Genomic DNA, 26,445 nt, shown 5'->3' with positions numbered 1-26,445 from the left:
TTCCTACACTAACTTTGCTATTGCCATTTAGGAAGAACACTCTCTCCATTTCTTATCACAGCTAACTATTCTGCTTGTGCTCTTGATTTTATTCTCTCTTCTGAATTCACCAAGTGTTTACCCTCTTGTTTGCAATATATAATCTATAATTGTAGCCCAACTCACTCCACTTATCTGTAGAGACTGTATGTCTAGCATTCCAGGAACAATCCTACTTTATAGCTGTTATAGATAAATTAGCATGGTTATTGTTTGGTATTTCCTTTCATTAGCGTCTCAGTTTAGACAATAAGTGATAGGGTCATCCTGTTGTGGGCTACAAACACATAATGCCTTCTTTTGTCCCCCAAACAATCAAATGTAAAGATTTCTTTTCTTTGTCACTAATACCTGATTGCCTGTCATGATTCCTGTTCCCATTCTTCTCAGTCTTTTAAATAACACCTCTTCCTTCTCTATCCTCTAAATATAGACATTATCAAGTTTGATACTCACATTTCTTTCCTTTTCCTCTCTTCTTTCTTTTTACTCTTTCATATTCCAACTATAATTTCTGCCTAGGAGTCACCAATATATTTCTATATTTTCAAAAAGCCTGCTGAATCACAATCCTACAATCTTAACTCCTCCTGTATATCTTCCTGTATCTATTATGCCTGCTCTTCAACTCCAAATGAGGTTTTTCAGTTTTTAAAATCTAGAAGAATCAAATTGCCTATTGTCTATTCTCTAATGTCTCCTATTTCAAATTCACTCTTACTTTACTGCCAGAATAATTTATCTGAAGCTAATATTGCATAGAAACCAAACATTCTAAAACCGCATTCTGAAATTCAAGGCCCTTTATAATATGGCCCCAACCAATTTTTAAATGTTTCATTGTAAAATCACATCTGTGATGATTCAGTTTTATTCCGTTGTTTAGGAATATGGAATTTTTTAAACATAAATGTGTTTTGGGACAGAGCCAACTATAATAAGAGTTTTATAGATGTTTATAATAAAAAACATGAATTTTAAGAATTTTGAAAATAGGAGGTGGATGAAATCAGGAAGTCTGAATAATTGAATATTTAATAATACCCAAAGCTTTGAGTAAATGTGCACTATGAGATTTTACAGTAGTAGTGATGATAGAGTCCTCTGTAATGTTAAACAATGTGAACATGTCGAATTGTGCACAGATGTTTTCTGACCACATGTTAGGAGCAGTCTAGCCAAATGTTAATCATATTTATTGATATTTCTGTATGATTCGACAAAGTGAGTACTCTCCCATTTCTTTAGTTGGCTTTCAAAATGCCATACACTTCCCATTTTTCTCCTGATTATTGGCTTTTTTACTAGTGTTTCCTCCCATGGCATTTAGTATTTTCCCAAATTGCCATTCTAGATAATCTCATCAAGTTGCATGGTTTAAATGGAATTGAGATGGTAAGGATTCCAAAATTAATGATTACAGCTCTAACTATCCTCCTGAGATCCAGAGTAATAGAATCAACTACCTTCTCAGCATTTCCAATGGGATGACTAATAAGCTTCTCAAAATTAACAGATATGAAAGATGTCTCAATAATGCTACACTTGCCAAATTAAAAAAAAAAAACTGTCTTCATGTGGTCTTCTCATTCAGTAAATGTCGCCACCCTTAACCAGGTTTTATAGAAAAAAAAAAAAAATCCAGGATTTGTTTACGATTCTTCTATTTCCTATAGCTCCATAGCCCATTCATTGCCCCCACCCCTTAAAAAATATTCTGAAAGAGCTATCTTCACAATATAAACCAAATATTAAACACTGCTACCACTCTGGTTTAAGCTATAACCATCATGTAAGGAATACTGAAGATTTACATGATGGTTATAGCTTAAACCAAGTTTCCTCACTTGTACACTTTTTTCCTAGAGTCTATTGCTCACATATCAGCCACAGTATTTTTAAAATATGCACATAAGATTATATCACATCTCTGCTCAAACCCTCCAAAGACTTCCCTATGCAAATAAATTAAAATCTAAACTCCTTACCATGTTCCTCAAGGCCCTACATAATCTTTCCCTTTCTCCTCCTTGAATTTCTCTCCTATAACTTTTCCCCTAGATCATTTTGCAAATCCCTCGCTGGTATTATTGCTGCTTTTCAAACACGTAAAGTTGTTTGTTTCTTCCAGGCCTGTGTATTATCTCTACCTTCTGCTTGGAACTCTTTCCCTTTATATCGCTTCTTGGTTTGTGCCATTGCTTCATTCAAATCTTTGCTCAGATTCATTTTTCCTCAAAGAAGTCTTTCACTCTATCAAAAGTCATCATTATCTTTGATCAGTTTGTATCTCTCTCTCTGCTTTTTTAAAAATAGAACTCCTTATAACCCTATTTATATATATTTGTTTATTCATTGTTTATATCTTTCAATAAAACACAATTCCTATATGGAATTTTATCGATCTTAGTCCAAAAAATATTGTCACTGTTGATAATCAATGACTGGCACATAATAGGTACCCAAAAAGTATTTCTGAATAAATGTCAAACTATGGGTAGGAGATCTTGGCATTATTAAAAAATCTGTGTTCTACAAAGGGCTCTGCCTTAGTATAAAATGTCATGAAAAGCTTGTTACAAATTTGAGTTGAAGTTATTTTATTATAATTTTTCAATCTAGGGTTTTGAAGCCATAAATAATTAACATCTCATATGGTACTAGAATTCTTTTTTACAACATCATCAAAGCTTTTGTTTGAATAACTTCATTTTTCAGACCCACTACCTTTGAAGTAGTCTAAACTATTAGAAAATTATTTTCTAATTTCAGTTATTTATTTATTAAATACATATGGAATTATATAGGCTCTACATCTCAATGATTTCAACATATTGGTCTTAGTTTATCTTTAGAAATGTGTCCCTATTAGAGGCAATCCATTATATTTCTGTACTTTGCTTAAGAAAACCTTTTATTTAAAAAAAAAAAAAAATCCATATCGCCTGTAAGGCACAAAATGGTTAAAGCTATTTTAACACAGGGCCCTTGACATTTTTACTCAGGGACAGTTGACGTGGCCCCCTAAAAAACCAGTACCATTCAAGTTGTTTTGCCTTCTTAGATGTCTTTGTTTTTAAACAGGTAATGTGCAGGGCAGACATCCTACACCATCCCTGAGTTGCACATTCTTTATCATTACTCTTAAACTTTACCTCCTCATCCCATCTCTAAGGCTTACTGCATTTCCAGCATACCCTGGGGATAGAAATCAAAGAGAGAGTAAGAGCCAGCAATGTCTGTTGTTCCTATTATTTGGTTGTAAAAGTTAAAATCTTTTAAATTTGACATATAAAAACATCTTTTGTGTCAAAACATCTGTAATTAGCTTGGCCCTTCTAAATTATCATCTTTTAACCCTGCTAATAAACAAAATATATAACTTTTAACATAACATGAAAGACCCGCTAGCATTTTACTCAAACTTCTTCCTATTTTTTTTCTCCTACAGACTCTTACTCCATACTCTGGCTACATATAATGTTCCCTTTCATCCTTTAAACCTTTGCAGGTAACAGTCTTGATAACCATTTGCCTCCTCCTTTTGGTTCATAAGGCAAATTTCAGCTCAAAGGGCAGTTTCTTTGAAAAAGCTTTCTCAACTCTCAAGAAAGTTTTATTCTCTCCCCTGATGAACCAGTATAGTTTGTACATACCTCTACTATAGCATTCATCATATCATTTTATAATCCTTGATATATGTGTTTATCTTCTAGTATGTACACGATGCTAAGAGCTATGTCCCTGGTGAGCTAGATATTTGACAGTGTTGAGAATATGTGACTGTGAATTACATTGCAATGCACTGATTAGAAATTAAGATCCAGTCTATGGCCATGCCACCCTGAACAAGCCCAATTTCTTCTGATCTCGGAAGCTAAGCAGGGTCTGGCCTGGTTAATACTTGGATGAGAGACCACCTAGGAAGACCAGGTGCTGTAGGCCGTAAAAAATAAAAAAATAAAGAAGTATAAGCTGACAAGGTTCTTGCAATCTGTGAGGTCAACCAAGGGTTGCCTCACCTAAAAATATTTTAAAAAAGAAAAAAAAAAGAAAGAAAAAAAAAAGAAAAGAAATTAAGATCCAGAATGGGTCTCCAGTTTTGGGGTGACAGCAAATAGCACAAGATAACTAGATCTACATCTATAGCCTTTTGTAAGAGTCACAGCTATGCTGCACGAAAATTGGTATCAATAACTGCAACAACTAACTATAGGAGCTTCTCCTAGCCGATGGAGATCATATTTTGGTTCTCTTGGCACAAGGCATATGTTCAAATGCTGTGTAATGATTGTATGATTGCATTGGAGTTACTCTTGCTCCTTTGTCACTTAAGTAGAACAGGTTAAGAAAAAAACAGGGTGTAATATAGTCTGGTAAGTAGATCTATATATAAGGTTTATTTTTTCACTTTATTATTTTCCCAATTGTTTTATTCTCAGAATAAGTGGGAGAATAGACAACTAACTATAGTATGATTCAGAGTCCTATTGAATGTCAAATATCAGAAGAGCCAATTGTTTACTTGAAGTCAAAAGATAATTTTATTCATGCTTTCTTTATATACTTACTCATTCATTCACTGAGTACCTTTATGTTGTGTAAGAAGACAAACAAAATCGCTAACCTCATGGATATTTTAAGTAAATTCCTAACTATAGGGATTTAAAAGCCATTATAATCAACCAACTACTATAAGTAGTCTTAGAAATGTTCCAGAATCCTAGAATCCTCATCATTTATGGCAGAGAATGGCTATGCTATCTCATTAGATAATGTGTTTTTCTCTTTTTCCTGGACATATATCTAAATTATATTTCCCAGATTCTTTTGCGAGTAGGCATGGCCACAGACTAAGTTCTAGATAATGGAATATGAGCACAGAGTTATGTGCATAACTCACAAAACTGAGCCATGAAAACCTTCTATAAGGGATGCTCCATATTCTTTCCCTTTCTGCCAGACTGAGATTACTAATTAGTAATTAACCATGATTACTGCCTCCATATGAAATATAATCAAAATTCCAAAACATAAAAGAGTACTAATTACTAATTAGTAATTAACCAAGATTACTGTCTCCGTATGAAATATAATCCAAATTCTAAAACTTCAGGACACAAGAAAAGGGGTACTGGATATATGATGGGTTTTTTGTTTGTTTTGTTTTATTAGTTTTACAACTAGATTGACTAGAATGAGGTAGAAGGGTTGTTATAGCTAATAAGAGGGAGGAGAACAGAATAAGTCCATTTAGGCTGCTCTAAGAAAGAAAGGGAAACATGATTTGGGGCCTACGAAAGGACCTTTTCTATAAAGGAAAGTACTCTGTGGATTTTCCTGCAATTCTGGAATGAAAGCGATTTGGGAGAAGGAAATTTGAGGGTAGGCTTCCATTTATTATGTATAAATCCCTAGGCTTAAAATACTGTCTGCCACAAAGTAGGTACTCCATAAATATCTAATAGGTGAGTAACTGAATTTCTAATATTTACAGTTTCTCAACCTAATCAGAATGTCCTTGTTGAACATAAAATACATTCTAATATGACAATAGATTAAAGAACTGTTATGATAATTGCCTATCGCATTCTCCCATTTCCAGTGAATATCTTTAAGCATTTATAATTCTCTTAATGTTACTAATTATCAAGAATTTCTAAAGTGACACAAAGTCCAGATTCTGTTTCTCATTTCAACTGTTTAAGCAATCATTTTAGACTTTTTTACAGAACTAGAGGACAGAGGAGCAAATTGTCCAGAAAATTGACAGTGACAGAAAGGGGAGGGTGAGCTTAGAAAATCAATCACAAAAAGAGGACAGCAAAGAACATCCTTTATACATGTAAAGAGATCCTGGGAAAGAACATCAATCTACTACATTTCCATGCCACTCAACCGGGGTTTTGTTGAACCGTAGAGTTCTGTGATATGTCAGTAGGGGTTCTTCAAGAGACAGTAATTGGAAAATATATATAGTTTTTGTTGTTGTTGTTGTTTGTTTTGCCTGATTGCTCTGGCAAGGATTTTCATTTATAATTTTGTTGATTTGGATTCTCAGAACTGTGTTGAACAGAAGTGGTGACAGTGGACATCCTTGTCTTGTTCCTGGTCATAGAGGAAAAGCTTTTAATTTTTCACCATTGAGTATAATATTAGCTGTGGGTTTATCTTATATGACCGTTATTATATTGAGGTACATTCCTTCTATACCTAATTTGGTAAGACTTTTTATAATGAACAAATGTTAAATTTTGTCAAATGTTTTTCCCTCATCTATTGAGATGCTCATATGATGTTTTCTTTCATTCTGTTAATGTGTTATATCATGTTAACTGATTTGCATATGTTGAGCCATCCTTAACAGCAGGTATCAATCCTATTTGATCATGGTGACAAATCCCTTTAATATGTTGCTGAATTTTATTTGCTAGAATTTTATTTTAACAATTTGCATTTATATTTATCAGGGATATTATTCTGTAGTTTTCTGGTAGTGTCTTTTTTGGCTTTGGTACAGTGATTTTGGCCTCATAAAATGAGTTAGGAAGTGTTCCCTACTCTTCAATATTTTGGAATATTTGAGAAAGATTTATGTTAATTCTTTTTCGAATGTTTGGTAACTTCATTACTGAAGCCATCTAATCCTGGTCTTTATCCAAAGATTTTCATTAATAATTATTTCTCTTTCTAGTCATTGGTCTATTCAGAACTTTTCATTTTTTTTTTTTAATTCAGTCCTGGTAATTTGCATGTTTCTAAGAATTTTTCCATTTATCTAAGTTATCTAGTTTGTTGGCATATAGTTGTTTATAGTAGTCTCTTATGATTCTTTGTATTTTTTTGGTATCAGTTGTAATTTTCATTTATAATTTTGTTGATTTGGATTCTCTTTTATTCCTTATTTTATCTAACAGTTTGTCAATTTTGTTCAAAGATCTCTTTGGTTAAATTTTTCTGTTGTTTTTCTGTTTTCTATTTTATTTGTTTCTGCTCTAATCTCTATTCTTTCTTTCTGCTAACTTTGGATTCAGTTTTTTCTTCTTTTTCTAGTTTCTTGAGGCACAGGGTTAGGTTGTTTATTTGGTATCTTTCTTCTTAATGTAGACATTTATTGCTATAAACTTCCTTCTTAGAGCTGCTTTTGATGCATCCCATAAGTTTTGGTATGTTGTGTTCCCATATTAGTTTTTTTCAAGATACTTTTTAATTTTCTCCTTAATTTCTTCTTTGATCCACTGGTTATTCAGAAAAGTAATATTTAATTTTCATGTGTTCATGCATTTTCAAGTTTTCCACTTGTTATTGATTTCTAGTTTCATATTATTGTGGTCAGATAAGATACTTGATATAATTTCAGTCTTGAATTTGCTAACACTTGTTCTGTGGCCTTTATATGGCCTATCCTAAAAAATGTTTTATGTGTTTGAGAAGAATGTGTATTCTGCTGTAGGCAGATAGAATGTTCCTTACATGTCTTTTAGGTGCATTTAATCTATAGCGTTGTTAATATCTGCTGTTACCTTCCTGTGTCTCTCTGTCTCAATGATCTATCCAATATCGAGAGTGAAGTATTAAAATCCTCAGCTATTATTGTACTGCTGTTTCTTCTTTTAGCTGTTTACTTTATGTATTTAGGTATCTGAATTTGGACACATATCTCCTTGATGTATTGTCCTTTTGATCATTATATAATGATAAGGTCATTATGACCTATATAATGATCTTTTTCCAATCTCTTCATTCTTATTATAAGTGTGTCTTTAAGGCTAAAGCAAGTCTCTTATATGCATTGAATCATTCTTTTTTATCAATTCAGCCATTTTATGTTTTTTGATAGGAGAATTTAATTTGTTTATGTTTAAAATAATCATTGATAAACAAGGACTTGTTATTGCCATTCTGTTTTCTAGTTGTCTTGCAGATCCTCATTACTTATTTCTTACCCTACTGTCTTTTTTGTGTTTTGATGTCTTATGCTATCAGTATGTTTTAACTTCTTTATCATGTTCTTTTGTGTAATTACTACAGGCCCTTCCCTTGTGATTACCATGATGCTTACATAAAATATCTTAAAATTATAACATTTTAAACTAAAAACTTCAATTTATTAGAATTTCTCAAATTGACATTTTTGTTTCTCCTCTCATTCACATTTTAGGCTGTTGAGGTTACAATTTATATATATATTTTTTTATATTGTGTAACTAATAACAGATTATTATAATCATGCTTACTTTTACTATATTTGATTTTAACTTTTATACTAGAGTTGTAAATGAATTATATACTACCGTTATCCTAGTTTAGAATACAACTTTGACTACATATTTACCGTTATCAGTGATTTTTACACTGCCTTCTTATGCACTTATGATGCTAATTAGTTTCCTTTTATTTTCACTCAAAGACCTCTGGTTAGCATGTCTTATAAGGCAGGTCTAGTGATAATGAATTCCCTCAGCTTTTGTTTGTTTGGGGAAGTATCTATCTCTCCTTCATTTCTGGCTGATGGTTTTCTACTTCAATATTTTGAATACCAATCTCTTCTGGCCTGAAAAATTTCTATTGAGAAATCTCCTAGTTTTATGGAGAGTCCCTTGTGGTTAACTTCTCTCTTTTCTCTTCCTGCTTTAAAATTATTTGTCTTTGACTTTGACAATTTAATTATAATGTGTCTCAGTGTAGTGCTAGTTAGATTCAACCTGTCTAGAAGTCTCTGGGCCTCCTAAATCTGGATGTTTCTTTCTCTTCCTAGGATTGGGAAGTTTTCAGCCATTATCGCTTTAAATATATGTTTAGGCCCTTTCTCTTTCTCTTCTACTTCTATAATTTCCATAATGCAAATATTTATTTTCATTGTGACCCATTACTCTCATAAGTATTTGTTTGTCTGTTTGTTTATATTTGCTCCACTGGCTTAAGATGATTTTAATTGTCCTATCTAGCAGGTCACCGATTCTTTCATCTGCATGGTTGAGTCTTCTTTTGGAGCTCAACATTGAATTCTTCAGTTCAGTTATTGTATTTTTCAGCTCGAGAATTTTGAGGTTTTTTGGTGATTTCTAATTCTTTTTCTGAACAAACTTCTCATTTTGTTCATGCATTGTTTTCTTATTTTCATTTAGTTGTCTCTGTGTTCTTATAGTACACTAAACTTCTTTAAAGAGGATTATTTTATATTAATTGTCTGACAGTCTCCATTTCTTTACAGCCAATTACTAGAACTATATTAGTTTCCTTTGGGGATGTCATATTTACATGATTTTTTAATGATTCTTGATTTCTTACTTCAGTATGGTGCATCTGAGTAAGTGACTTTCTCTTCCAGACTTTGCAAATTCACTTTGGCAGAAATAGTTCTTCACCAGTCAGCTCAGTTTGGGTTTCTGGACATGTCTGCTGGGAACTTCTTTGGGCAGGTGGAGCTTGTACTAGGGTCTAGGCAAGGCAACTGTTTAAGCCATGAAGTCAGTGAAGGAGAGTTTACTTCTGGCTGAAAATAGCTGAATAGGAGTGCTGGCTTGGCTTCCTGCACAAGTGAGGCTGTAGGGTGGGTTTTGTGGTTCCCAGGACTCTCTAGTCAGGCTTAATAGGCAGTCAGGACTGGGTACCATACTCATCAGTAGATGAGACTATAAATTAGTTTTCTCGCTCTTGTGGGATAGCAAGTTGGGACCCAGGGATTACATGGATTGTTTGGGGACCTGAATCAGGTAGAAGTATGCACTGAAAATTCTAGTCAGGTGAAAACCACAAGGTTTGCTTTGCAGGTAGGGAAAGTCATGAGTTGTGCTCTCTGTTCAAGTGGTACTGTAAATAGGGCTGTGGGCTGAGCTATGTAGCTTCCTGTGTGCTCTGGTAAGGTTCCCTTTTTCTTTTTCTTTTTCTTTTTTGCAACTCATGGACTGAGAGGTGGGTTATGCAGCTTCCAGGAGTTCTTGACAGCCCTCCCTGTCAGAGGGAGCTGGGGTCCAGCCTCCTCCATAGTTGAGTCTATGACTCAGGCTCTTGCCTGAGTGGAAATGGAAGGTCCCACTTCAGGCAACTGCCAAATTTTCCTGAGCATGCTTTCTGGTCTGGAGGGATCAGAAGCCATGGTCTGTAGTGGGTGGAACTATGGCTCAGCTTTTCTGCCTGGGCATGGGCAGAACAGGCTCCAGGACCTCCTCACTGGTAGACCTGAATCAGGCAGCCTGACACCCTGCCAAATTCTCAGGTCAGACTGTGCTACTGACTTGGTCTCACAGAGGAGTAAAACCAATATTTGGGACTACCACTTGGGCTCTGCAGGTAGAAATCTGGTGCACCAAGACCCAAGTGATGGTCTTTCAAAGCCCCTCCCCTCTTCTATATCTCAATTAGACTCACAGTGAATGAGCATTGCAGATTCCCCTATGATCCCAGTGTGGAAAAACCAAGATAGGAGCTCCCATAAAATGACTCACAACACTGAGGGGGCTGAATGTTACCCCTGGATTCCCTCTCACCACTGGATGGATCATAGGCTCAGACCTCTCTATGTGGTGCTATTCTAGGGGAGAGGCAATGTGGTCAGTGTGTAGCCCTTTCTCCTACCCTTCTAATACAGTCCATCTTGGTTTCTGGATGCAGAGAAGTGCCTCAACCTCATTCCCAAGCTCTAAGAATCTCTCAGTCTTATACATGAATAATTATTAGTTCTTGTGAGGGCAGCAAAGTCAGGAATGACCAGCGTTGTCATTTTGATATTATTACTCCATCAGCTTTTATTTTTAGCATTTCCTTTTGAATATTTTTGGAGTTTCCATATCTCAGCTTGCATTATCTATCTGTTCTTGAAGGTTGCCTACTTATGCAGGAGAGCCCATAAAGTATTAATCATTACTTTAAATTTCTTGTCTGATAATTCCAAGCCTTGTTACATTTTTTCTTGCCTATTAGCATTCCTTGTAATTTTTTTTTTTTGTTTAAAGCCAAACTCTATGGCCTGAATATTTATGCTCCCTCCCAATTCGTATGTTGAAATCCTAATCCCCAATATAGTGGTATTTAGAGAGGTGTGGGTGGGAAGTGATTAGGTCATAAAGGTGGAGCCCTCATGAATAGGATTAGTGTCTTTATAAAGAAACCTCTGAGAGCTCTTCTGCTCTTTCTGCTGTGAGAAGTCAGCCTTGTGCAAACAAGAAGAGAGTTCTCACCAGAACTTGATCATGCTGACATGATGATCTCAGACTTCCAGACTCCAGAACTTCGAAAAATTAATTTCTGTCATCAATAAGCCAACTGAATTGTGGTGTTCTGTTACAGCAGTCCAAACTAAGACACCAAATATAATGTATTGGATAATAAAAATTGAGATAGTGTGAGGTTTTATGTTAACCTGATTTAAGTTTAGCCCATATTTATTGTTTTCTATAGCTGTAGGTGTCAAAGACTTCAAATTTCTCTAGTGTTCTTATTTTTGTCTCATTTTTTTGACTTTGGTTTCTGTAAATATTTTTTTTTTCTTCAGAGAGTCCTCATCTTGCAGCAATTTCATAATCCACTGTTATATTAGAGCCCTGTTGGTGTAGTGGGAAGTCATGGGAGAAGGGAAGCCTTCTCTAATCTTATGATGAAATTTCAGTCATTTGTCTCTGGACTGTGACCTTCACAAGAGTTTCTTAGCTTTTCCCTACTTATTAAGCAAGTCAGAAAGCCTAGAGGAAACCAGAGTGGGAGAAACACCCTTCCCACAGATAGGATATATTTCTATTAAAGTGTTCAGTTGTCTAATATTTTATTTGGAATTTTTTTATGTTTGTAAATAAAATGTTTATGATTTTATTTTTTGTTTATAAGTAAAATTGGTCTGTATTGTTCATACCTAATTTTTAAACATGAGGTTAACTCAACATGTTTGGATAAAATCTTATCTTTAGCAAGATAAGAATCAGTAAAACTTGATATAGTAGCCTAAGAATGTGATACTGAAGATAAAATTTCCTTTGAAATTTTTTTAAGAATCCAGGAATTTCAAAGTTATTGTATAAATTCCTCCATTATCAAAACAATGTTTAGATCATGGAATCTTAAAAAAAAAAAAAAGAAAGAAAGAAAAAAAATACTTCAATGAAGAATATGAAAATTCCAGAGATTATAAAATTTCTGATGATACTTTGCTAGGAATTTCTCTCAAAGAGGAACAGATGTTATTACTCTGTCATGATCATCATCACTATCATCATCATTATCATTAGTGCTCATGGGTTGATAGACTTGTACAAGCCAAGTACTACAAGGTATTCCCATCTAATAAGAAGGACAAAGGATTGATTACTTGATAAAATACCTATGTAGCTCTTTTTCTGTGCCAAGCACTATTTTTTAGTACTCTATAAATATTAACTTATCTAATCCTCCTAAAAACCACATGAGGTGAGTTCTATTATTATCCCATTCTACAGATAGAAAAACTGAAGTGTAAATTGCCCCAAGGGCACAGAGCAAAAACCTGTCAGGCCTGGGTATTGCACTCAGACATTAAGCTGCCTTTAACTGCTCCATTCACAAATTCAGTAACATTTGTCCAACATATTTTAAAACTAGCAGAGATGGATATATTACTGGTTTAAGGGCACATTTTTGACTAGATATTCTTCAATTTATTTCTTTGCTTTTAAGTACAATGATATGAATCACTTTTGACCATTTTTCCAAGTGTATTATACTTCATCAAATTATTAGGAAAGTGTTTGATCACCTCCTGCAGTCGAGCAGTTAAGAGTATAAACGTTGAAACTTTATTCCTAATAATGTAAACAATTCTGTTCTAAGAAGTATTTGTACAATCTCATTTGAAAGATAAGTGTAAGCATTGCATATTTCCAATGCTTTTAATTTTGTATTTAAGGCAATAGCATGATTATGTGAATTTATGTAATAGGCTTAGCTATCATGTGAATAGGTTGATGTGAATGGCTGTATTGTTTCCTGGGCTTCAGTATGAAAGATTCTTCTGGACACCTTTGTATTCAAACACCTCTGTCTTCTGGACACCTTTTTTTCTGAAAGTAGGGATTGATGTAACTCTCATTGAATGATCAGATGTTGGTTTGTCTCAGGTCTTTATTTTAGTTTTCATGCTCAAGGTAATCATCCTTCAATATATTGTATAAAATCTTTAAATTTGCAGTTGTTAGCAACATGGAAGTCCTTGCAGCTTAGCCATGTTTTCTTTACCAATAAATATCCTCATTTTAGAACTTAAATACAAAACAGTGCTACAGTTTTATTAAATTTATTTATCTTAAGTGATATTTGAGTATAAAGGCTGTCAGGGCATACATTTTAGCCAGCTATCCTGTTTGTGTGAGGATGAAACTTTTATCAATCTCTGACCTGTATATCTAGTATAGACTCTTTAAAATCAGCTATTTAGTTGAAACATGGCCCCAGCTCAAATATCTGGGATGTGGTCATATTTCATTGTTCACTAAAATTCAGTACTGGGTTTATATGTATAGTCTTTCTGTCCAGCTCTCTTTTAATAGGAAATATATAATGTAGAGCCCAAACTGTTGGATGAGAGATTAAAAAAAAAAATACCTTCAACATGGTTTCTAGTTAAAAGGTAACCTTTACTTAAAAATTTCCTTTTTCCATGTATAAGAACCCAGGAAGGAAAAAAAGAAACGAAATTAACCCAAACCCTACTAGTAAGTCACAGCATGCAAAGCATCTTCTGATGTTATTTTGTTTTGTTTTTGGTTTTTTACTTTTGTCATATGATTACTAGTGTATTATAAATAATGCTTTTAAATGAAGCAATGCTCTTTCCTATTGTGAAATTCTGAGTGCAGACCTACAAATGAGACTAAACTTAGTACATGACTAAATTATTATTTCAAATTAACTTTCTGTGTAAAGTTTGGTTCTACTTTTCATAGTCATCTTCTGAAATGTGATTAGATTTTTTAATCTTCCCTAAACCATGGCATTCATTCATTGTCACTCTGTACATTTAATGTTGTGATGCTTTTTCTACCAATATCTCTACAAATGTCAAAGCATTTGTTATATTAGAGAAATAAGAACCATAAAATAAAATGAGATATATAAGATCTACTTAAAATAAGATTAAAAATAAAAATATTTGACTGTATAAATAATAAGCACTATATACATCAATATTTCATTTAAATATTTTTAAATGGTTATTTTACAATTAAAATTTTAATGATAAATATCTGCATAATCCATCCACAAGAAAGTGCTGATTGATTATAATTATAACCAAAAGTTTGTAAATTATTACCAGCAGAATTTGGAAGTAGTTTATAAAGTCTCATAAAGTCTCCAAAATAATCTCTAAAATTTAATACCTTAATTAATTAAAAAATCAACAGTGCTTCTTGACCTTATTTACAGAAAATAGAGTTCAGAATCAAAGAGAACACCGTGGTCAGGAAAATGGATTAAGTCTTAAATCATAACATATTACATATTAATTACAAAATGTATCATTGGTTCATTTCAGTTTTTTGAAATCACATATAAAAGTAAAGAACAGAGGAGCACCATTTACTCTGAAGTTGTGAGGCTATAATAAATAATAAATTTAAATATGTAATGTTGGGGTATGCTTTCAAGGCATTGCCACAGCATTTTAAGTGTATCATCTTTCCTATTGGCTGGTATGGATGCCAAACAGATACATATTCATGCACCGTTTCAAACGCTTTACTAGTTATTCTGAATGATCTGTCTTCCAGCCATCTTAGAAAACTGCGTGTGTGAGAGAGAGAGAGAGAGAGAGAGAGAATTTAGAAGAATTTCGTATATGTGCTGTTGCAAAACACATAGAATTGGTAAAAAGATTTCATAAACTATAAAGTCAAAACATTGTAAGATATACTTTAAATTATGACCAGTTGTAAAAAATGGAGTTAAAGAGTGTAGCCAAGAATGAAAAGATTTCACACATATATTAAAATGAAATGATAGTATCATGTTCCCCTAATGGTTCCTGAGATATTGCACTTTATTACTGCATATCAGAAATTAAGAAAAGCCCGGTGGCAATGGAAGTGGAATACCAGCTACTCATTTCTGTCAGCCAATTGACAAATGAAGTCATGTCAATTGGCTGACAGAAATAAGTAGCTGGTATTCTTCTCAATTATCACAACTTTTAAGAACCTAGAAATAAATTACATTTCTTTATGCCCAGTTTGAATACATGCATGAACCAATCTATTACCAAGACAGGCTCAGAGCAAATTAATATAATGAAAGCAATTGGGTACCACACAACATATTTATTGTTTTAAAATTTATTTTGCAGAGGAATTATGCATATTTTTTCTAATTGCCATGCTTAAGTGTATCAATCTTTTTTCAGAATATTAGTCAAAAGGTGAAATTTCCATTGAATAAATTCATTGTTCTTATTGAGAAATCAAGAGCCACAAAAGAAATTATACTATGGCATTCAATATTACTTAAATTATAATTCCAGAGTTATTTGCTATTTATTATCTTTCTCACTAAATTTTTAGTTTTAGAGAAAATATTGTTATGCTTTGGTAACTTCAAATCTGTAGTATTAGAATAAATCAGTGTTTCCCTAACCCCCCCCCACCCCTAAAAATAGGGTATAGCTAAGTTAATATTCAAATCCCTAGCATTCCTGAAAAAAGATTTTGGAAGAGACAATTTGTGGTAGGATTACATCTTATTCAGACATTATTTAGGTACGATTAACTACAAAATAAAATGTATTTTATTTAAAAATTTAAGACAAATAACATATTGATCTTTTAATTTCAACTTCTGAATATTTAAGAAACTTTAAGTCAGCTGTAATTTTTGTCCCTAGATAGAAATAATTAAGCAAATTTTGTAAAGATCTTGCTTTTTAAATGTATATAAGGTGACCCAAGCATATCAAATTCAGTGATGTCTATATCAATATCCTTAGAAAATAAAAGAAATAAGATAATCGGATAACTAGGTTATTTTTCATCTGTTGCATGTTTTCCTTATGTTAGTTTATTGGCTCTTTTATTTAAAAAATATAGCAATTATTTCTCAGTATTTTTCCCAATTGTCCTTAATGAAAGAAAATTAGAATGTCAGATTCTTTTTGGAGGTGAACTTGAAAAAGAATAACTGCTTTCCTCTCAGGATTCTATATTTATTGATCTAAACATCAGTAATTGCTCTAAAGATGCTTTTGAATGAATAGTATTTTGAATAGTATTTTGGTTTGCTAAAATAGATCATTGCTCAGATTTTTTCCCTAGCAATGTCAATGGCATTTTAAGAATAAAGGAGATTCAGGCAGCACGTATTTGCTTGAATCACTGCCTTCTTAGGAGGGAGCCTACTTTGGAGGTTAACGTAGTATAAATGGAAAGAGCAGGGGTTATGGAATCCAGTTTAATTAAACATGCATGTTGTGTGCCCTCGGCAAATTATCTAATCTTTCTTACCTCATTTATGATATGAGTAAAACAATAGCAAACTTACTAAGTTGTTGTAAGCTGAAAATTAATGCTATGGACTGGATGTTTGTGTTTCTCCAAAATTAATATGTTGATGCCTGAACCCCAGTGTGATGGTATTTGGAGGTGGAGCCTTTAGGAAGTAATGAGGTTTAGAGGAGGTCATGAGGTGATGGGATTAGTGACTTTATAAGAAGAGGAATAAACCACAGCTGGTTCAATCTCTGCCATGTAAGAACACAGTGAAAAGGACACAACTGTATGATCTTAGATTCCCACCTTCCAGAACCATGGGAAATAAAAATCTATTGTTTAAACCACCCAATCTCTGGTATTTTGTTGTAGCAACCTGAGCTTACTAAAGCAAGGAGATAATGCTTAGAAAAGATGATAAGATGTACAAGTCTCTTTTTCTTGAATTGTATGTTCAAGAGGAGAAACTATATTAAAGTGATGAGTTTAATGAGGCTACATTGGAGTATTTCTAGAAAGAACCACACTATCTCACATCCTGGATTAGTTATTCAGGTAGAAGAAAGCCACTCTCATTTAATTAAGAATTTTTATTGTGTCATAATTTTTTTGGAGAACTCCAGGTCTAAAATAGGGTGAATTGCCTTCAGACTTTTCCACTCCCAGAAAGTGATATCTTTGACTTTTGTTCTTGAGTTACACCACTTAGAAATACAACTTGGTTTTGAGCATGATCAGATTTATTGTAAATAGTTTATAGATAGGTTTGTGGTCCCGACTATTGGTGAGAGAACTTGGCACAGATTAAGATTTGAAAAAAATTAAAATTTGGCAATGATAATGTATTTTGTTAGAAAAGTGGGCATCTTTATTTGGTTGGTTGGTAGTTGGCTATTTATTTGCTCTCATTCTATGGTACAATTCAGCTTTTTATAAGAACCCAAACTAGCTTATAGTTTTTATCATTCCTTCCATGTGTTTATTTATAGCCTAGAGTTGGCATGACAAAGTAAGCACATAAGAAAAGAACAAGAAAAATGTTTAAATTCCAAGAGGAGTAAATTCCTCCCAAATATTATATCTGATTAAACTATTTCTTGTACAAAAAGGAAATGAAAATACATAAAAGACCCAATAATAATGCCTAGAGTCAAGACCCAGAAGGCAATAAACATCCTGGTATGAATGAATCAAATGCTGCATTTAAACAGATGTGTTGCCACGGCAAAAGCTTCTGGCCATGGGGAGTGTGATTCAGTCATATGGATGGCAAATCAAAAACAGCACCTTTACAGTCATCTCCCTTTCTTTTTCCATTTTGATCTACACATGGCTTAATGGAGTTGTAAGGGCTGTTTATAAGCACTCTCTACTTCTAAGTATTTGGAATATAAAATTCCGAAAGTGAAAAAGTGGGACAAAATTTAGATTATAAAATTATATCCAGTATTCCAAATTACCCACTGTAATGGGTTACTACTCTTAATAATGAGAAAGGTGATAATGAATGTGGATAATGAGTGTGCATAATGTACTTGTAGGTCAATAAACTGCTCCTATTGTTCCACTGACAACTAAGTTACTAAAAATGTCCTTGGGAGGACTAGTGGAATATGATCATTTATCTTGGGAATGTAGTCCTTAAATACATGATAATTTAAAAAATCTTAACTCTTTTTGGGGAGGTATTGTCTCTATTAAACACACACAAGGTAAACAAAACAAAATGTGAAATTTCCTTTGAATTCAATGAATTTCTTTGAATCCTTTAACATAGAAAATAGTAACAATGGGCTGAGATTAAATCTTGGGAAATATAAGAGGTAAAACACAGGTAATAAATCCAGATTGATCATGAAAATCTCTGTAAACATTTTAAGTTAGATAAGTATGGGCATGCCCACAAATATCAATATCAACTGGTGCCTTGCTATTTATATCTCAATAAATAACAGAAATTTGTTATTTATTGAGATATAAATAGCAAGGCACCAGTTGGCCCTAGGTTCTTACCCTGAGCTTATTGATACTTGTAGATTTACACCTTTAGCATCGTAGCTAGTTTCATGGTATGATTTGCACAAACTGTGGTGCTCCAAAGAAGCAAAAATACTTTGAGAGATAATTCATAATTTCACTGTGACTCTGTTAGCATATAAAATTAATTGAAAAAATCACTGAGTTCATAGAAATACAGTTTCATGTTTCAACAATTACAAAAATGAGAACAGTTTATTTCAGGTGGAAACAGCTTTTCCTCAAGGAATCTCTCTTCTTAAGTGTCCTTTAAAACACATTCTAAATTCAGAAGAGACGATTTGCAGCAAAAATTTTACAGGGTTACTTAGGCGTAGCTACACATATACATGCACAAAAGAAAGAAAGAGAAAGAAAAGATGACAACTGCTTCCATCAGAAAAACAAGCACTTTTTCCCCCTGGTGTCCTGTCTTTGGATATGTACTGCCTTGGAGAAATGTATAAATCATTTTTATACATGGAACTGTCTTAGAAAACTAGAGATTTTAGTACAAAGAAATCGATTCGCTGAAAGAATGCCCACATGCCATTGTTATGAGTTACTGTATATACACAAGGGGAACTTACAAAGGACCCCTGTTTCACAGTTACTGATGTGCATTAGCACAGTGGGCTTACACCTTCTCCAGGCCTGAGTTACACTTAGTATTACAAATAATATTATAACAATGCTGAAAATACTGATACAAAACAGCTTTAAGATGATATTTCCAAAAAATATCCTTCCATTTAAAATTGAACTGTTTAATTCAGGTTTTCTTTTAGAATGTTTCAGCTTTAAAAAAGGTTTTCCAAGAAAATACTAGTGTTTAAAATGTCTCTTAAAATGTCTATTAAATGACAGATATTCTTAAATAGATTTTTTTTTTTTACAAAGTATAATTCAAAAGTTTGTCTTCCAGGAAAACAAAACTATAAACTCCAAAAGTCCAAATCAAAAACATTATTTGTGATACATAGTTCTTCCATATCCTGGGAAAAAAATCCTTGACCATTTTATCATGCTAATTTATTTACAGAATTCAAATACTCTAGCAACACACACCAACTTTCAGGACAAATGAAGCAACTTCCACAATAATCATAATTTTTCTATTTTTCTATCATGTCTTAAATATTGCCCAGCCCAAAATGTATCATAGCTTCTAAAGTATAGAGGGGATTTTAGATAGCAGTCTCATTAAGCTGAGCAAATTGCAGTGCGTATTGTTCTCTTCTAGCAAAATTACAAGCACATCAAAGAAAGAAAACATTTGGCAACCATTTGTCTTGATGCACATGTGTCCTCCTTTAGAAAACCAAAATCACAAGTATAACATATCCACTAGATTCTTTACTCTTACTAATTCTAATCAAGGTTTGAAAATTTGACCAAAGTTTAATGGTTAAAGCTATGGGAGGAAATCTAATGGCTTTTCCCCAAAGCATAGAGCTCAAATACATTTTTGTCTTGGAGGTTGCATTTCACACATAGCTTTAATTTAAGCAGGTTAGTCAGATGCCATGCTAAAAAATGCTATCTCAATTTCCCTTTATTCATTTCATTTGCACACACTGATGGATTCTATCTGTTAGCGAATGTAAGGGAAACAGATCATGCAGTAGGTATGACGATTTCAATTTGCATGGACTTTGCCTAATGTGGATATAGTTACTAGCTTTTATCTTTGTATAAGAAAACTGCAGCCCTGATTCCTACTAGTTGTTTTAAATTACTTTTATTTATTTCTACAGCTGCATATAGTTCTGTTATTAAACATAAAGAAATTATTTTATTTAGATTTATTGATCATTCTCATGTGCACTTAAATATAAAACATAATAGGCCTTATTTGGCAAGAAAAATATTTGCCATCAAATGAGTTTTAAATACTCCTGTTAGAGATTTATTTCTAAGATCAAATTGCCAAAGTTCACATGTATTTTAATTTTCCCTCAAATCTAGATGACTAAAGAGTCAGAATAGTTTATACTGGGCTACTAAGAAACTGACTTTCTGTTCCTCAATTTATCATGTATGGGTCGATGTATATAGGGTAAAATTGAACATATATAAAAAAATAATCAACAATTTAAAAAATACAAAGAAAGTGAAGTAAAATAATTTTCAGGTTTCATCCTTTGAATTAAAAAAAAAAAAAATGCTGATACTGCCATGACTCAGAGCAAGCATGTCATGCTTGATGCATCATTTGACAAAATTAAGCCAACTTTACCACCTCACTGTGTCATGTCATAGTACTTCAACATCAATAGCAAAAACTAAAAGCAAAATTTTTTGAAGATCAGAGCTGTCATTCTCTATTTGGCTAGCAATTACTCAGTCTGAAATCCTTTGTGAACTAGTGTGAACTAAACATTTAGAGGATAAAAGAAATAGCTTTTCCCTCCTTAATAGTATGGCAAGATAAGCTTGAATGTATGTAATAGAGATACACGTATCTCTAGGTTACATGCAAGCAGACTTCATTCTTCAATAAATACACCATCAAATATAAGACTTTAAAATCCCTCTTCTTTTTTCCTTCTATTAACTATGTAATTTAAAATTCTTTACAATCTCTTTATCTACTTATTCCTCACATCTATCTTCACAGTAACACCATCAAGTGAACAGAGTGCTATTTGATATTACTTTCTGGAACTTCAATGTATATCAGTGACCGATATAGATAAAAGATAAATATATTATGGACTATATAAACCAGCAAGATGGTCCCATTTATTATACATCTATAGAATAAAATCTTCAAGACTATCCAACCTAATTCATTTAACATGCTTGAGCCCTCATTCTAAAAAAAAAAAAAAGTGTACGGTTCTTTGTTTATAACTAAAAATAAAATGTAATAAGTACATGACAATTTAAATATGAGCTATGTACGAGAAACACTAACCATCTTTATCCAACCCAGAGACAAGAATTGGGTGTCTTAATTATCCATCCTGCTGGCCGAGAGTCTGCAGCTCAGTGCTGTGTAAATTATGATGGAGAAAAACATTCTTTCTGCTGTACATGTGTAAAGAGATTGGCCCTCTTGGTGGCTGTCCGAATCTGCCTGTGAAGGTTGAATGCTGTCTGGCCACAGCAGCCTGGTCCTTTGGTTTCTCTGAGAACGTGGGGAGCCCTTCGGTCTTAGCTGTTGGCTTTAGAGAGTTCTGCCCAACAGTGGCCCGCAGGTTCTGGGTGACCTCTGAAGTGAGGGTTTCATAAGTTCCTCTTGAATGTTTGATAACTTCTGCTAGTTCCTTGTCCTTCAAGAAATTACTTAAACATAGATTTGATAGTTGACAGGTCTTGCTTTTGTAGGGGCTTGTCTGGTCAGCCAATGAGTATCTAAAACGGTCCTCGGTGGGAGTATGCATTGCTTTTCTGTCCCTTGTGCTGAGACTTTGGCTCACAATTCGATTTCGATATGTAGCCTATGGTAAAGACACAGAAAGAAAATGATATCTTTAAAAAATACAATCATAGCACACATAGAATACAGTTATATTTTCACAATTTCTGTGCAAATCTCTCCATTTTCAGCAAGGCTTAAATCAATTCTCCATGAGAGTAAATTTTTCACTACCACCAATAGTGGTTAAACAGTTAAGTTATTCCAAAAGACATTGTTTTTAAAGACTACATTTTTTTAAGAGCAGTTTTAGGTTTACAATGAAATCAAGAGGACGGCAGAAATTTCCCACATACCACCTGACCCCACACATACGTAATCTCCCCCTTTATTAACATCATGCACCAGAGTGGTACTTTTTTTTTTTTTTTTTACTGAGGATGAGCCTACATTGACACATCATAATCACCCAAATGCATAGTTTGCATCAGGGTTCACTGTTTGAGCTGTACATTCTATAAGTTTAGATAAAATTATAATGACATTTATTCATTATTATAATATCATATTTTCACTGTCCTAAAAAAGTTCCCTGTGCTCTGCTTATTCATCTCTTCCCTAATCCTTCTACCCCTGGCACCCACTGATCTTTTTATGGTCTCTACAATTATATCTTTTTCAGAATGTGGTATCATACTTTTCAGATTGGCTTCTTTCACTTAGTAATGTGCATTTGTTTCCTTTATGTCTTTTTATGGATTGATAGCTCATTTCTTCTTATCATGAAATAAAAGGCATTTGAAATTTATCTAATTTTGAAAATTCAAATCTATTCTCTTTATCTGAGAATACAGATTATTTTAATAGGTAATGAACATCTATATATGGAGTTATTAATTTTTTTGTTGGATTTAATATGCTATTATTTACTTAAGTATATACTGAGAGAATTTTAGAATTACCAATATCATTATTTGTATCAGCAAAGTGGTAACCTAGAAATTTAAGGAACTAAAACAAAGTCACAACAATGACTAAAAAGAATAGTAGAGCACTTGAGAGAAATTTCAGCATGTATTTCATTTAGTCTTTTGGATGAACTTTATTAATCCAAATTTGATCCACAAACATATGCCACCCTCTTTCTCACAAGAAGTTTATACTGTCATGATAGTAACAAGACACAGCTCATTGAATCATGCTGTGGGGGTAGCAAAGATTATAAGCTGGCACCAGAATTCCTCTTGAAGAGAGCTCTGTCTGGGTTTGGAAAAACACATTGAGCTAGAAACGGACTAGCTGACTTATTGCTCTGGTGGCAAAAGTGGAGGATTTATTATTGATACTAAGAGGAGGAGGAAAAAAAAGAAGAGAGTAGAGTATATGGCAGTCAGTTGTTGCAAAACATGTGGAAGAAGCCAATGAAAATTTCTGCATACTTGTTACAAAAATGGTATAGTATTAAATGCCCATCTTTTCATCGTTCTCTAGAAAACCATTTCTCCAAACCTGATATCTATTTCAAACCCCAATTTGCTCATCCAGCCATCATCACTTTAATTAATATCACTAATTTGACATAAAACAAAACAACAAAATCAAACTTTGATTTTGACTCTGAAACCTATTCTCCCCAGAGCCTCTTTCTCAGATAGCAGCACTATCAGGCCAACACTGAAAATTATCCTTTCTTTCTCTCTTTCCCTTTTACCCCTTTAAATCAAGTCCTTGCTGATATACTACAAAAATGCAATCTCAAGTTGACTGTCCACTTCTCTTATATCCACTTTATCCTCTTGACCCAATTCTCGGGCACATATTAAGCATTTAATAAATATTTGCTGAATAAAGTTTATGTTAGAGATAATAATATATACTATTTATTGAGTATTATGTGCCAAGCATTCTTCTAGTGCCTTAATATATTTAATCCTCACAAGAGTCTTTCGAAGTAATTTCTATTATCCTTATTAAACAGACTAGAAAATTGTAAAACAGTGAGTTCACTTGTACCCTATAGCTAGTATAGGGTAGGCAGTCTGCTTGATTAACCACTAATTCATTCTGCCTCTCAGTATGCCCATGGGAATATTTCTGAAATGTATCACATTTTAAAAAAAATATATATGCAGAATAATATTGTAATCTAAATGTATGCTTCAAGATTATCATTAATAAGATGACTCTCTGATTTCCTGCAAAACTAAGGTCTGTTGGGGGTTTCTTTAGGATTTCCATATACTCAATGATTTCAGATTGAGTTATTTTACTAGTCATGCCTTTTCTTTCTTTTTTTTTTTTTTTTATTGTCTTGATTTTGAAATGTTCATTCTAGTTTCTATGTGCTTATAGAAGCCACTCTACTACTTCTATGGAAGACTTAAAATGGAAAATTAGATTTGGAGTAGAGGTAGTCAGGCTGGCTAGCTAGTTTATAAAGGAAGCATTTCCATGACTTACAGATGTTTCAGGGACTTCCTCGGAAGTAAAAAGAATAAACTATTTTGATTCAATTTTCATTGTTTAGGAACTTTTCTAGCTTATTTCTTCTTAACTCTTTCCCAATACTCTAGGTATATGGACCTACTTAGAAATGTGAGCTTTTATTTTCTCTTCATCTTTGTGACTTCACTTCTGTAAAATGCTTAATTATTGAATCAGTTACTGATAGACTCCAGATCAACACTGTGTTTAATATCTGCACGCAGATGTTATACACATAATGAGTGCTATTTGTAAAGTATTCTGAAAAAAAAAAAGTTATTTCAGGACAAAAGATACATTAGTAAATTCATCATAATAATTACCAGTGGTAATGTTTCTTTTTCATTTCTAGTTCTATAGAGGATGCCTAGGAAAGTAGAGGAAGTGGGTGGAGATTCATTTCCATTACATTTCTTTTGGGGAAATAATCATTATTTTCTTTTGTGATCACTTTAACCCTTCTGGACTATTACATTAAATTGAATATACAGTTTTAATATAAGCATATTAAAGGAATATGCCTGTATTCACTTAATATAGGCATATTAAAGGGATCAAATAATTCAATTCACAGGCAGCCTCAATGCTCCTTCTCTTGTATAGTATCTGATACCTATAGGGTACATGTGAATCTACCATAAAAAGAAGAAAAATGAAGAATCTCACTCTTGATTTTTTAAAGAAAAATGCATATATGACCCATTCCTGTTTATTTGGCATAGACTGCTTTTGACATCTTAGACTTTTTTTTTCTTAGTTCTTTGTGATGTTCAGCATTAAGTCCAGAGCTCATCATATACATGTGAGACTGTATAGTACAGGGGTTAGTCACATGGATTTTGGGTCAGACATATATGGATTGATTTCTTCATTTAATAAATATTTACTGACGGTAAAGCACTATATTATATGATGGAAAACAGTGCTGTTCATAAAAGAACTGGCTCATGCCTTCAGGCAGCTTAAAGTCTAATGAAAGAATCAACCAGAATCAGACACTTTCTAGCTAGGTGAGCTTGGCAAGTTACCCGTCCTAAGTCACCAATTTCCTCAACTGTGAAAGGAAGATTTATAATCATACCTGTATCTATATACAGGATTATTGTTAAGATTTGATAAACTGCTGTATATAAAATGCCTAAAATTATACCTGGAACATAGTTATCTTGATGACAGCAACAATAAAAATAATTACAGTAATAAAGTGACCAATATACCTAGAAATTACTTTGATAGATGCACATTTCATCCTTTAGAAGCTAAACCACTTTGAAGACTTCAATAGAGACTTAAAAAAGCAATTTACTCCAGAATATTCAAGAAACTTTGCATTTGTTTTTGTACTTTGATCTCCCAGAACAGACTCTGAGATAAATATGTTTGAGACAATAAAGAAAAAGTTTATTGGAGAGTATTCTCAAGCTAACGCCTATGGGGGGATGAAGAACGCAGGGTCTGGCAAAGGTAGAATTTAAACTCTGTGCAATTAAACTGTCTCAAATGATCACACAGGAAGATATGAAGCTGGAATGACTCTTCAGAGTTGTCTTCAATTTAGGCAAGTGGTTGGAGGCCTTATACTCTTGCACCAAGGCGTTATTAGGCATTGGCAGGCTCTGAGAAGGGGGTGTAACCTTTAGTGGGTAGGCTTTGGGAGGGGCGGGGTAGAAGAAATTCTCAAGAAGAACACTTGAATACATTCAACACCTTAACATTTTCAACTGGAAAATAGAGGCTGTTGTAGTGTGTGTGTGTGTGTGTGTGTGTGTGTGTGTGTGTGTGTGTGTGTGTGTTTGGGGAGGAGGAGAAAAGAATTGGAAGAACACCACAACATCTTCTACACTCATTATCCTATATATGTATTTAATATATTATGGGACAATTTGGTATAATGGAAAGAACAGAGAACCTTGAGCCAAAGCTTCTAATCTTGACTGTGCTGCTGTCAAACAGTGTTGTCTTAGATGAATAAATTAATTTTTCTGGGCTTCATTTTCTGAACCTATTGACAGGGATGATGAAAATAGAAGATAAAAATTAGATCTGGGAGAAACTCTAACACTCATTCATTTGCCTTCCAGTTCTAAAATTCTAAATCTA

At 33.3% G+C, this 26,445-nt stretch overlaps 1 protein-coding gene and 1 pseudogene across 1 annotated transcript in view; one reads left to right on the top strand and one right to left on the bottom strand.

Annotated features, from left to right (window-relative positions):
- Positions 1 to 3,865: 3,865 nt before the first annotated feature.
- On the top strand, positions 3,866 to 3,984 carry LOC120588551 (uncharacterized; annotated as a pseudogene).
- A 16,684-nt stretch (positions 3,985 to 20,668) lies between these two features.
- Positions 20,669 to 26,445, bottom strand: part of CCSER1 (coiled-coil serine rich protein 1) — a 1,118,997-nt gene continuing 1,113,220 nt past the window's right edge. The window contains exon 11 of the mRNA XM_039845718.1: positions 20,669 to 21,943. Within this exon, the coding sequence (XP_039701652.1) occupies positions 21,458 to 21,943 (486 nt within the window). The 3' untranslated portion in view covers positions 20,669 to 21,457. The remainder of the gene's footprint in view (positions 21,944 to 26,445) is intronic.

This window comes from Pteropus medius, unplaced genomic scaffold (assembly GCF_902729225.1).
Source record: "Pteropus medius unplaced genomic scaffold, Ma_sr-lr_union100, whole genome shotgun sequence".
NCBI classification, from domain to species: domain Eukaryota; kingdom Metazoa; phylum Chordata; class Mammalia; order Chiroptera; family Pteropodidae; genus Pteropus; species Pteropus medius.
The sequence above is the reverse complement of the archived record's forward strand: the minus strand, read 5'-3'. Positions and strand labels throughout refer to the sequence as shown.